Source organism: Phycodurus eques, chromosome 16 (assembly GCF_024500275.1).
Source record: "Phycodurus eques isolate BA_2022a chromosome 16, UOR_Pequ_1.1, whole genome shotgun sequence".
In the NCBI taxonomy this organism is placed as follows: Eukaryota; Metazoa; Chordata; class Actinopteri; order Syngnathiformes; family Syngnathidae; genus Phycodurus; species Phycodurus eques.
Window position 1 is genome coordinate 15,034,490 of NC_084540.1, and position 14,384 is coordinate 15,048,873.

At 37.7% G+C, this 14,384-nt stretch overlaps 1 protein-coding gene across 1 annotated transcript; it reads left to right on the top strand.

Moving 5' to 3' along the window:
* Nucleotides 1-3,628: 3,628 nt before the first annotated feature.
* On the top strand, nucleotides 3,629-14,359 carry hsd3b7 (hydroxy-delta-5-steroid dehydrogenase, 3 beta- and steroid delta-isomerase). Its single transcript, XM_061701301.1, has 6 exons — nucleotides 3,629-3,826; nucleotides 7,036-7,191; nucleotides 10,169-10,277; nucleotides 11,733-11,832; nucleotides 12,184-12,346; nucleotides 12,855-14,359. Exons 1-6 carry the CDS (start codon nucleotides 3,664-3,666, stop codon nucleotides 13,265-13,267), a joined length of 1,104 nt encoding a protein of 367 aa, XP_061557285.1. The 5' UTR covers nucleotides 3,629-3,663; the 3' UTR covers nucleotides 13,268-14,359.
* Nucleotides 14,360-14,384: the final 25 nt, after the last annotated feature.

Genomic DNA, 14,384 nt, shown 5'->3' on the forward strand with positions numbered 1-14,384 from the left:
AACACACTGAGTTGTAAATATACGTCTCTTTCACTCCCTCTCTCCCTCCACACCGGGACACATGTACATACCTTCAACTTTTATTTTGTATGGTTCTTCCTCTTGTTTTAATATTATTTGGAATCTTGTATTAATGCGTTGGACCCTTTATTAATGGTGCATTAAAATATTTTTTAAAGAAAAAGTTACTTGGGTTTTGTGCGGGAAGATGGAGGAAAACAGGAAGTAGGCTGACGTGACCACTTCCTGTCTGATGTGACGCACCTGAACGGATACGGATACTCAACAGGAAGTGTCTGAATGTGACCTAAAACGGATGAAACAGGTGATGCATCATGACACCATGGGTATGTTACTGTCACATGTGGTCTTAAAGGAGGATGCCTTTATTTCACAATTTAAAACACTTCCTATATGGCTTATAACATGTTTGTGGCAGAAGTACTTATACTCTGTAGTTACTGTAAGTAGAAGTACAGATACTTGTGTAGTAGTACTGATTCAATGTCATCCTCTCTCATCGTGCCAGCTCAGTGTAGGGGCGGTTATACTAATTAGCTCCACTGTGAGGTAAGAGTTGGGCAGAAGGCCTCTATCACAGACATCTTTAAAAGTAGGCAGATAACTACTGTAATGCGAACATTAAACAGACAATTTTCCATAAGTGACTTTTGTTTGCAGAATCAAAACAAGTTTAACTTTGTTAGTCGGCCTGCAATTGCTGCGACACCAGTGAACTTTGACCCCGCTCTTCAGCTCCAATCACAGCAGGTGCTATCTTGGCCGGTCCAAAGGAGAGCAGTAGGGACATGCTAAGAAAGGACTTGAGTTTAAACATTCAAATGAACGGTAAAAACTTGGGAATAGAAAATTCCTTTGTTTCAGAGCTTCTCAGTTGGTCCTGTTTGTGAGGCGTAGACATCTTTTTAAGAGTTCGAAGCAATTAAAAATAATTAAAATAACCTTTAAAAAAATGCGTGTCATTTTTTGAAACACAACTAGACAGTATTAATATAGGTACCTGGGGATATGTATATTATAGAGCATATTATTCAAGACTGAAGAACAAAATAGCTACAAATCTAAAAATGGCTTAAAAAATAAGCAAATAAAATAAATGTAAAAATTCTGAATTATTAAAAAATGAAATAAATATTTAAAAAGCTACACATTTGTTTTTCAAATGCCTGTTACATTTGTGGGGTTAATTTTTGTCTAACTGTTACCACCACTGGAGAACCACTGCTTAGAAAGACTTCATTTTTTATGTATATAAAAATTATATTCACATTTATTTTGGTACTCCCTGTGTCAAAAAAATCAATTTTTTATTTATTTTACATACATAGTTGTTTTATGCAAATATGTATATGTGGTAAAATATGTGTATTATATATTTTACATGATATAACATGTAAAATATTTTTTTTTCCAAGTGTCATCTGTATTATATTAGATCACATATTACAATATATGTATGTTTTTCTATTTTTAAAGAGCAAAATTTTTTGGGGGGTCCAATCAAAAGTCATGAAAAGAATGAAAAAGTGGGCAATATAATATTTTATGTTGTTATTATTATTTAATCATTATGAGGATTTCTTTTATTATATTCTAATAAAAATCTATATTTTTTCCATTTCACAATTCGTCAATTATTTTTAGATCCCTGTAACACCAAAATCTAATTTTTGGGGGTCCGACATACAGTACAGTCAACAAAAACAAGGACCAAGATCATAAACATATTCGGAGGACCCCTAACTTGTTTCGACATGTCTATTTTAAGATCCTGTCCCCATAGGGGGTGTAAAAATAAGCCACACAAGTAGTAGTGTACGTATACTAACCACACACAACGCAATGGTCTGTGCATTCTGGCCTAGTACTCTCTTGATATAGTATCGTTATTGATATGTCAACATCAAATATCCATATAGGGCCAAGTAAATCTCTCTTTCTCTCTCGTTCGTGTGTTGACATGTGCATTTAAGGGGCGTGGCATAGCCAGTGACGTCAATAACGTGGCTGTTCACGACAGTTAGTTCAGTGTAATGCCTCCTCCATGCTCCTTGCAAGTGTTTTCATTTTGTATTTGTGTGTTTGACTGTTCGTGCCGTTTCTATGTTGTAGGTAATGACTAGTCAGCGTTTTTTTTCTTTTTTTTTTTTTTTTTTTTTCATTTTGATTGACTCGGGCTCTGATTTGACAACAATGTTTGGTTTTGCGAATATAGCTTGAAAATTAGGTTTTGTGCTTACAGTGTCGAGAAAAAGATGAATGGTTTCAAGAAACGTGTTTTAGCAAATGCGAAAAACTCTAATCACCCTTGATATTTTGCCATGTAAAGAGATATATTTTAATGGTTAATCTAATAACTGTTTTTAATCATACAAATAGTACTGAATCTGATTTTTCCTCCTAAAATATTCAAATTTGACTCGATACGTATTTAGTTGTTGTTTTTACTTTTAATTTACATATTATTATATTTTAAGCTAAATCTATACATTTACATCACGAATATATCAGTATGACAAATGTATAGATTTAAAATTCAATTAAATAAAACACTACATGTTATTTAATAGAAAAGTAAATGAAAATGTTTTATTTTTATTTTTATGATTTATTTACTTAAAATAATTATATTAAATATTAATATATATTATTATTCTATTTAGTCTAAAATGAAATAAAACGCAAAATTGTGTTTCATTGTATGCTAAGACATATTTTCTATTTATAAATTAGCTTTTAGTATTTAAAATATTTAATTCTAAACTAAATATATAATTATTCATTTAAAAATGGCAATATTTATTTATTATTTAGCTTCAAATTAAGTCAAACTTAAATGTTATTTATTTGTAAGCTAAACGTCCATCCATCCATCAATTTTCTTTACTGCTTATCCTCTCTAGGGTCGCGGGCTGCTGGGGCCCATCCCAGCCATCTTGGGGCCGGAGGTGGGGTACACCCTGAACCGGTCGCCAGCCAATCGCAGGGCACATAGAAACAAACAACCATTCACGCTTACATTCACACCTATTCACGACTAACCAGTCGTCCACCGTGCCGGCGTAAGCTAAACGTATCAATAAATAAATAAGTTTCCAATATATATATATATATTTTTTGTCATTAAAATAATAGCAGAGAGAAAAACGGATCAATCTCTGTTTTATGAAACCATAAAATGACAACACAATTATCAGAAAGATTAAAAACAAATCTACATATAATAAAGAGATCAATGAATATACTCATTTTGTAACTGTTTTGACAAGCTTTCCCTTTTTTTTAAACTGATTTGTGTCTGTTTTTTTAAAAAAAATTCAATATCCAAATATACCATATAGACTTCAGAATAGGGGTATTTATTACATGAGTGACAGCAAATCAACGTGACCACCGTACATAAATCATAAGGTTTACGTCATCATAAATAACTTCATACCAAAAAATGGTTCCTCGCAGGTGTTTTTATCATGTAGCGTAAACACATAAACACACAGGCGGTGTGAATAAAGTTTTTATGAAGTTCGAAAAATTGAAGCAGCTGACCTTTCCTGGGGTCCTTAAACGCAGCGCGGTCGAATAGACTGCCTTCTGCTGTACTCGTCATACTCGGCTGAAGCGAGAACCTGACCGCAAGTCACCATGTCGGACCGCCGCTCCGGGCTCGTGTACCTTATCACGGGGGGCTGTGGCTTCCTGGGCCGGCACCTGCTCCGAGTTCTGCTGGACCAGGAGGGAGACTCCATGGCGGAGGTTCGAGTGTTCGACAAGCACACGGAGCCGGGACTCAGCGACCTCGGAACCGGTAAGAGAGACTGAGAACACTTGAGTTGTAAGTGGCTTTTTAATCACTTCATCCAAGGAGAAGAAACTCTAAAATCTTCTTTTTTTCTTCTTCTTTTCATTAAAAACAAATAAATCACCAGTGGACTGTTAACAGAGAGGACTCACAAAGTGCTTCACGTAAAATATAGTCATACATACAAAAATACAGATTCACAACATTTTACAGTGAATACAAGGGAATTTAAAAAAAAAAAAAAATCAAATCAAATGAAAATAAAAACAAAAACAATCCGGTCTTACTGGAATACCACAACAAGCAACATTTTGGCAATTCTTTAAAAAAAAGAGGCTTTAAGCTGTTTATTGCCACTTTCAAATTAAACATAAAAGAAAGAGAATTACATGTTACTTACAACAACCATATAGCTTTGTTTTAGTATAATCTGTTCATCTTAATGGTAAAAAGCAATGCAAAATGCCATAGACAGTCTAACAAGTAGTATTGCGGTGTTATAACACTTAAAGCAATGGATATTTGAACACAAACGGTAGTCAACACATGTAGACACATATAACAATAAGCATAGGCATATATTTTTTATCTTCTATGAAAAACAACTATTATTACTACTGCAGCTCACTGAGGAAGTTTTGACTGGTTTCATGTATGTTTGTATGGCTGTATATACTGCCCCCATGTGGCCAAGGCACACACACCAGAAGCAGCAGCACAGTGTCCATTGAATTGAAGCATAAATGTAGCAAGAAAAGTCATTCTTTACATTTTATTTAACTATTATTAGGTATTAGTCATTACTGAATGTTTTATTTCATTTTTGTTTTTGTTATCTTTTATTTTTTAAACTATAAAGCACTTGATCAAGACCAATTTCCCTTATTAATCATTTAAAAGCTGTTTTCAGTGTTGCACTTTGCACACGCTCCCTCAGAGCTGCTTGAGATCACCTTTGAACCTCTGGCAAGCAGCCAATCAAACCTGCAGCAACTACAATTACCTAATGTTCATTTTTTTTCATGCTATTAACATTCATACAACAGTTGTAAACAAGTGAAGCACGTGGTACGTTTGTTTTAAATATAAGCAAAACTCTGCCTCCCGTGTTGCATGATCACCGTGCAGAGATCCTCTCCAGGATTTCCCACTCCCATGCATTTCCTGTTGGCCTGTCACCACCTGCCACCTATGGCAATGGGATATGTGTGTGTATTGTGTTTCCCGGCGACAGGGCCGTGTTCAACCTTTGCTTCCCCGCACTGAGAGATTAAATTCATCAAGAAGCGTCAGGGCGGTGTGAACGGTGTCGGGAATTCACTGACGTGGACGTGATGCCTTTGTGGAAAAACGCTTTGTTCAGACTTTCGTTGTGTGTCGCAAAACACGCTCGAGTATCCCGAGTCCCCCTGTAACCAGAGAGCGGAGTCAACACTTGCCGCGCCCATCCTGGGCCTCACCGACTGTCAACACATAACCCAGTATATATGCTACATCCAGCCATCCATTTTCTGGACTGCTTATCCTCACTAATGGTCCCGGGCGTGCCGGAGCCTATCCCAGCTATCTTCGGCCGAGAGGCGGGGTACACCCCGAACTGGTCACCAGCCAATCGCAGGGCACATAGAAACAAACAACCATTCACACTCACATTGACACTTAGGGGCAATTTAGAGTCTTCAATTAACATTCCATGCATGTTTCTGGGATGGGGGAGGAAACCGGAGTACCTGGAGAAAACCCACGCAGGCACAGGGAGAACATGCAAACTCCACACAGGCGAGGCCGGATTTGAACCTCAGAACTGCGAGGCAGATGTGCTAACCAGTCGGCCTGTATGTGCTACATAAAATAAAAGATAAAAATACATTTATACACAATTATAACATTATTATTAACATGGTAACATGCGGACAACAAGCAGTTGACTAAAAAGCTTCTTGCAGACATTGGACTAAAAATCTTAAAAAGTTTGTGGCTATTATTACAGGATTTGACCGATTCACATGGGCCTACAAATATGGTGAGCAAGACGTTTGTCACGAAAGAGTTTGTTTCTCTCATCAGAAGTCAAAAACACTCACTTCGGACTCAAACATGCCCCTTAAAAAGTTTTTTCTTATCATTAGAGGCTCAACCCGTTCACTTGGGACGACAAATATGGTTGCCAGTGCGTTTATCACTTTGATGTTTATTGCCGTAATTATAGGGTACGTATGGAAATTCACTCCAAGAGCGGTCTCTACACTCCGGAACGTTCGGAATCTCAGAGCATTGTTTGAGTGTGCCGTTCGGTTATTCGGAGCGCCACACTCTGCGAGTGCCGACGTGCTCTGTCTCCTCAGTCAGAGCGGCGGGAGCATTAGGCAGGATGAGATGTTTACAAGCAGAACTAACACATTCAATATGGCGGACGCACTGATGTATCCCTGCCAATGGCCAACATGTTCGTTCGTCAATTCATAGAAAATGGAGCCCACTCTCAGAGCGCAGTGAGATCATCAGATTGAATTTTCGAACGTACCCTTTACCTTCCGGAAAGGTTCAAGGACGCAGTCGAGATAAGAGAGGCCTGCAGTATGATTGCTAACACTCACTAAGACACAAGCTTTGCAAATGATGCGTTGCAAGAAACTTGGAAATTGGAACTTTACGAACTTCCACAAAGAAAAGTTCACTGCAACACCTACTTTAATTTTTTATGTGTCATGTTATTTTGCTTTCTGTCTGGAATATTTTGTTGGACATCGCAAGCTCAGACTTGGAAATTTCCCAACACCTCTGAATGCAGTATAAGGCCTCAGCACTAAAATAATATAAAATACTTCAGAGTCCCCCAAATTCTGAGTATTTCGAGTCACAAGCCATCATTTGGTCGATGTTTATTTTTTTTTGCAGCGAGAAAAAAAAAGTTAAATGAAGGTACTGCAATGCCCTCGCATGTGACATTTTTGAACAGGACAAATACACAAATACAAAATGAGAACACTCACAAGGCCTCTAGCTCACTTCAGCTCCTGATGTCACTCACTAGGCCACGCCCCTTAAAGGGACACAACCAACACACGACGGTACTACAGAACGTACAGTAATCACACTTCATAAAGCCAGTTAATTTTTGATTATTTTTAAAATTATGCTTCATGCGTGCTTGATCTCACTTCTCTGATGTTGACCATGTTTTGCGATACCACCTCCTGTCCTGTCCCTCTCAGGGCGGACAAAGGTGACGGTCATCCAGGGCGACATTACGGACTACGACAGCGTGCTGGAGGCATCCCGCGGTGCGCACGTCGTCATCCACGCCGCCAGCCTGGTGGACGTCTGGCACAAGGTCCCTGAGGCCCTCATCTACGGCGTCAACGTCACAGGTGAGCATCCAATCATTCAGGACTACAGATATGGCTGCCAAGTCTGCCGCTATCATCAGAAGTCATATTTATTCACTTGGGACTACAAATATGGGCACCAAGTAGTTTTTTTGCTGTAAGTAGAAGTCAGACCCACTCGAGAAATATGGTCATCAAGAAGTTTGTCACTGTCATAGTCTGACCTGATGGCTTGGGACAACACATTGCTGCCAAGTGTTTCCCTGTAATTGGAAGCCAGACCCACTCGTTTGGGACTACTAAAACAGCCGCCAAGAGGTTTGTCACCATCGTAGGAGACCTGTTGGGACTACATATTGAGTTGCCAAGAAGCCACACACTTCTGGCTACAAATATGCCCACCAAGAGCTATGTTGCCATAATTAGAAGTTTGGGACTACAAATATGGCTGCCAGGAAATTTGTTCAATCAGACTTGTTTGAGTAAAGGTACAGTACACACGTTTCAAGCCCAAAAGAACTCTACAATTTCTGCATGGAAATAAGTGTGCAGATTTGTCATTTATTTATTTGCTGATGAGTCTCATAGCGTCTCTTCATACAGTCATCAACCATGTTTTTGTTTACGTTGAGGTTGTCCCTTTGCATCTCTGACTACCCAGCTATCTTGAATGCAACATTCATAATGCTTCCATACAGCCATGTGTTTGCGCTGAATCGCTATGAGTTCATCATGAAGCACAAACTGTTTAGTTTTTACATTCTATTTAATTATGTTATTACTTTATGTTTTATGAAGTAAAAGTCATCTTGTTATTTTCCTTATTAAAAAACATTAATGGATTAATGGCATTTCCTTTAATTTCAATAAGGGAAATATGATTTGTGGTACGAGTGTTTTGCTTTACCAGCGTGGTCAAAGGACAAATTACATTTGTATCTCAAGGCACCACTATAATTTATCCCCGTTTTGTTGTGGGTCAAATTAACCTGTTTAAAAAAATCTAAATATTAAAATATGGGTAAAACGTTCTCTGCTATCCTTGTTCCTTTATTTTATGATTTTTTTTTTTAAATTATAGTAGCAGCGAAACACTGCATGAATTGTTAGTGAGGTTTTTGTTTTTTATGGTTAAACTTCAGCGTGACACATTGACATTTGTCATTTTAACACAAGGCTTACACAGAAATAAAAATGTCATCTAATAGAAAAGAATCATCTGGAAAAAAACACAAATCAATCATCTTTCTCAAAGCCCTGATAATTAGTAGCCTACCAGGAACAGATGATACCGCAGCAATTTTGTATTTTTTTTTTGCACTCCTGAGTTGTTTTTGTTTTTCTTAGTTATTTCTTTTTTCTGGCCTGAAGCTTAAGGCACATACCAGAGACAGTAAAATGTTGCAGATGTAGCACTGGAAAAACTGTTACTGTTCTTTAAAAAGCTCCTTTTAGGAACTTTTATAGCGACATCATAGACATTTGGCAGCATAAATTTACTTAACAAAAATGGAAAGAAATGGCAATGTAGCACTTGATGACTAACTTTTAGGTGGGGATGACTTTGTGGTTTTTTTTTGTTGCATGGTTGGAATAGTTCACCAACCATGTAAGCCTGCTAACCTTTCATTATCATCGTTAAAGCATGTTCCAGCATATTTTCCTGCACCCTCTCGACCATAATGGTCCCAAGTGATGATTTTGCTCTACGCAAACAATAACATTAATTATATTAATAATCATCAATTTTGTATAAGGATGTATGTATCCATAAATATATTAATGTAGCTATGATTTTTGCTGTATATGTATTGTTTTATTAATAAACAAATTAAGTTTTACTAAATAAGTATGAGTGCTAAAATCAAATTAAAAAATAATGCAGTTATTATTTTATGAATTAAGATTTTTTGTTATCTTTATATATTGTCATTATTATTTTATTGTTACATGATTTACATAACTACAATATTTGCAACAATTATATATTGTAGTTATGTAAATCATGTAGCAATAAAATAATAATGACAATATGTAAAGATAATTTAAAAAAAATATTAATTCAATAATAATAACTGCATTATTTTTTTTCATTTCATTACTGAATTAATACACGTGATAATGCATGATTTTATTTTATTTTTAGTTATTTTATTGCTGTACTAAAGAATTCCTGAGTGATTTAATACTGTACAGAATTTATAGCTAAATTAAAACTGGTGAACGATGCAATCATTATTTTTGTAAAATTATATTTACATTGTTTAATGGATATAATAATGTTTTAGTAATTTCACATTACTGTACATAATTTATTACTAAATGAATGAGTGAATGATGTAATTTTTAAAGATTATTTTTCAATTATTTTAAGTTTTATTGATACAGAAAGTAATTAATTACTAATTTAATATCGCTGTACATAATTTATTTTTATGAATGCAAGTGACAACAATAAATCAGAAATAGTATTTCTATGATTATTCAACAATTTATAATTTGTTTTCTTTTACTACTCAATTAATTTTAGTGACAATGATGCAATTGTTATTTTATTATTTTATATCATTATTTTCTATTTTATTTGTTTTATTTTATGCAATGTCAAATAGTATAATCATAATAAAGAAACCATACATTCACAATTTAAAAATTTATTTCAATGTCACCGACTGTTTTTATTTTTTAAATTATTAATTCAATTAATTAATTCAATTGTTTTATGTTTGATCTTTATTTATGCACAACACTTTGTTTCACCCGATGTTGTTTTTTAAGGGTTCTTTATATCAAGTTGACTTAAGATAATATATGTTACTTATATTCTTATTTTATTTTATTGTTCATATTTATTTATATTTTTTATTGTGTATCCACGGTTGCATAAAATAAAATAAAATTAAAGCTCTCATATATGGATCTTATCTGGGGCTGTCCTCGCTGTAATAATCTAATATTTCTTATGGAATGTAATAAGCACTAAAAGTAATCATTATAAAATGTGTTTTTCTTCTGTCAGGAACGGAGAACGTTATCAGCGCGTGTGTGGACAACAACATCTGCAGTCTGCTGTACACCAGCAGCATGGAAGTGATCGGGCCCAACACGAACAGGGAGCCGTTCGTCAGGTAGAACTTTTCAGGCAATCATGCCGATGATACGTTGTGGTCGCCTACATGACCGCTGCATTTCTACTTATTCCTTCATTTCAAATACCACTGGGAGTACCACGACAGAAGAGTGCCAAAAAGTGGTGTAAATCTGTTTTTGGATACCCTTTACAACTTTTGGCAAAAGTAGCATACAAAACTACAGTAGCTTTCTGCCCTTTAGGTACCCTCGCTCTGTTCTTGGTACCTCAACAGCGGAGTGTCGAAAAATGTTCCAAATCAGGTTTTTTTTGGACCCTGTTTATTATTACATAAGTCAGCTATTTGAGTGATTGGTTTTTTCCACTGTAATGTTTCCTTCCAGTGTGTCTGGCAGGTCAGTTGTATTATGCAACACTACTGCGAACACACTTGATACCCTTAATACAGTGAAACACTCGTCCTGGGTTTACTCACCAAGACGCCAAAATAAAAGAAAACAAGACTGAGCGAAGACTCATCGTCAACTCTTTTTCTACCCGAGGAGACGTCTGCGACATTCCCAATATTCTAATCCCGACATACGTTGACATTAGAGACAACACTACTCACATTATTAGGTAAACCTAAGCAATCTAACAAGATGCTTGTGGCCTTGTGGAGTTGAATCATTGGAGTCATCAAATTTTGCTGCCATGCTGTGCTCAGATGCAAAGCCGGAAACCAAAAATATTCAATTTAATGTAAACTTTTAGTCGACTTTACTGGGGTTTAAATTTGGTATCAATTGGACAAAATCTCTGGGAGTAGTTTGCCTTTGAAGGACGCTTGGAAAGCTAGCATGAGCTTAAAATGGTCCCTTCAAAGCAAATTGGCAGTATCTTAAATTAATGTTGCCCCTCTGGATACACACATGCTGTACATGTCTTGATATTTGTCAATAAGATTCACCTACAGTCTTATTTATCTTTAAAAAAATGCAAAAAACAACAACAATGCGATTTAAAGAAATCTGCACCAAAATTGAATACATTCTATCTTCGCCCCTCTTCCACTCCTACACAAAGCATTGTAGAAATGGCCAAAGTAGTTTTTGCATATTCCTAACAAGCTACCTAAGAAAACATAGACATTGTGTAGGTAATAACAGAAAACTCATTAAAATAATGGTATGGGTACGGGTCTTGTATTATATCCGAGCTACTTTCCTTGATGTTTCAGTCAATGACTTTTATCCAAGACAAAACCTTTGGTGAAGATTGACTCACATCTTCTTTGTTATCATTAGTCACTTCATGTGTCATTATTGAGTGTTGCACGGAAGAGATCTAAGGCAGGCGGGACAATATCCCGAAATCTGATCAAACAGTTGCTTGGTTGTGTTCACGGCTCAAGAATGTTTAACTGCGTTGAGCAGCACTGCCCAAATAAGTACATATACATGAATAAATAGACTCATCAGCATTACTTGATCCTGTGACTGTGTCTATGCAGGGGCAATGAAAACACGTCCTACCAGGTGAAGCACACTATGGCCTACCCCAAGAGCAAGGCCAAGGCCGAGAAGATTGTCCTGGAAGCCAATGGAACAAAGGTAGAACTGGCAGATGGCAGACTTTGTTTGCATTATTGGGTATTGCTTCTTGAGACTTTTTTTATTGGTCTCTTCATTAAGGACATTCCAAAGAAATGTCTTGTCACTAAGTGAAACTGGCTTTCAGGGCAGAATTTTTAAAACAGTCTGAAATGCGGGACTGAGTCAAAATGGCTGCTTCAAACCACATTGGCAGACTTCATGTGTCTTTTCAGGCATGGCTTCTTGAGCCTTGTTTTTGTGACTCTCCTCGTGATAGAAATGCCTACCAAAATTCATGTTGCTGAGTTAAAATGGCTTCAGGGGCTGACTTTTCCAAAAGAATGACTTCTGCTCATCTTGCCTGCGTAGGTGCGGAATGGTGAACGTTTGCACACGTGCTCGCTGAGGCCGACGGGCATCTACGGCGAGGGCCACGAGCTCATCAAAGACTTCTACAAGCTGGCCGTCAAGAGGGGAGGCCTGATTATCGGCGGCGTCCCCGACAACACCGAACACGGCCGAGTCTATGCCGGTGAGCTACCCTGCCACTGTGTTCGGCACCGCAACCGAAAAGTGGCAAAAGGTGGCATGGATCAATTTGTTGGGACCCTTTTTAACTTTTGATGACTGAAGTGTTCCAAACTAGCTCAGCCACCATCATCACCCTGTTGTTACCTAAACAGGAGAGTACCAAAAGGTGACAAATACATTTTTGGGGAGTCTTAACAACTTTTGTTGGCAGAGGCGTACCAAACTAGTGGCTTGTACACAATCCAAGAGTGCCAAAAAGTGTTCCAAATCATTTTTTTGTTACGCTTTTGGTGACAGATGTGTGTCAAACTGTAGCTCGGCCCTGTCGGTACGTTACCACTGTGGTTGGTAACACTGTGGTGCCAAAAAGTGGTTTAGATTTGTTTTTTGGGACCGTTTACAACTTTTGGCAAATGTAGCAGATCAAGATAATTCCGCCGTTTAAAACAATGCAAGAGCAGCATTCCAAACTGACCTGCTCCAACTAACAACGTTCCTCCTCTGGGCAGGCAATGTGGCGTGGATGCACGTGCTGGCCGCCCGGGCCCTGCGTGAGCGTCCGGAGACTGTGGGCGGCGAGCCCTTCTTCTGCTACGACGACTCACCCTACAAGAGCTACGAGGACTTCAACATGCTTTTCCTGTCCACCTTCAAGTTCCGGCGTGTGCGCATGCCGTTGCTGCTGCTGTGGTTCCTGGCCGTGCTCAACGACGTCCTGCGCTGGATCCTGACGCCCTTCTGTAACTTCGCACCCCTCCTGAACAGATACACACTGGCCGTGGCCATCACGTCCTTCACCGTGAGCACGGACAAAGCGCTGCGCCACTTCCAGTACCGCCCGCTGTACGACTGGGACCAGTGTCTGGAGCGCACCCAGAGATGGGTGGAGACCTTCCCCCTGGAGGAACCAAAAAACACCTAATGGGGCTGTTGCATCAATCCCCCCCATGCTGCTACGTACATGCACATGATTTTGTTCGTGCCCACATAATGACACAAAATTCTATATTTTCAAAGAATTCTAGCTTTAATTCCGTTATTATTTGAAATAGTGGTGTGGAACCTGCCGAACTATTTGAAAAACAAATAAAACCTCAAAGGAACTGATACATTTTTGTAATAGAATTTTATAAAAAACTATTTATACCACATTTCCACTGCAGAACTTTACACCAGAACTAAGAACTTTTTGTGTTCGGACCACGGGAGCTATTGTCTTTAGTTCCGGGGTACTTTACCGGGTCCAAATAAAGACCTTACTACTTAAGAGAGTTCCAGGAACGTTTTTGGGGTGGGGTCTTCAGCGCTGAATATAGCTGATTGGTGCCGGGATTCTGAAACTTAGCAGGACAGGACCTGAACAAGTATCAGTGAATTTTGACCACAGGAGATTTATCCCTGAACTAGGAACTATTGGATGCCCATGTTGTGTTTTAACCATGGTAATTAGAACATATTTAGGACGCTACACCAACAGGGGACAGTAAATCCCTTAAAATGTGTCCTCCACTTGATCCAGTTCGTTAAGCAAAACCACAGTCGCAAGCTTCGGGGACTAACAAGGAGACTGAAATCGTGGACGCAAAGGTTTCCGAACTGACTGTCTTCCAGTCCACAAGTTGGCGACAATGGTAATACGCTACTATGTGAAAGGATCAACACTAAATGTAGCATACTCCAATAGTTTGGTGTCCATGGAGACAGATGCCCCAACAATAGCACCTCCAGAGGTTCACTGCGGAATTACAAGAAGGCAGACAGCTAGTTTTCATCATTGTCAACAATCAAAGTTGATCTCGTGTTGTATTTTGAAAATTACAAATCGATTATTATGAGAATCAAACATGACAAATGTAAACACCACTTACAAGCAATAAGTACATGTGTTATCACGTGAGATTATTTTTTAATCATGTTTTGCACTGTGTATTTTAAGGAATTATATTTTCCCCAATGACATTATGAAATGAAATTTTTTAATTGTCTAAAATAAAGATGATTTAATATATTTTAATTAGTTGTGTTTAATGTGTCTGTTT

Coding starts and splice junctions, on each gene's coding strand:
- hsd3b7 (XM_061701301.1), top strand. CDS start 3,664: ATGTCGGACCGCCGCTCCGGGCTCGTGTACCTTATCACGGGGGGCTGT. Junction 7,192..10,168: donor CTACGGCGTCAACGTCACAG/GTGAGCATCCAA, acceptor TTCTTCTGTCAG/GAACGGAGAACGTTATCAGC. Junction 10,278..11,732: donor AACAGGGAGCCGTTCGTCAG/GTAGAACTTTTC, acceptor GTGTCTATGCAG/GGGCAATGAAAACACGTCCT.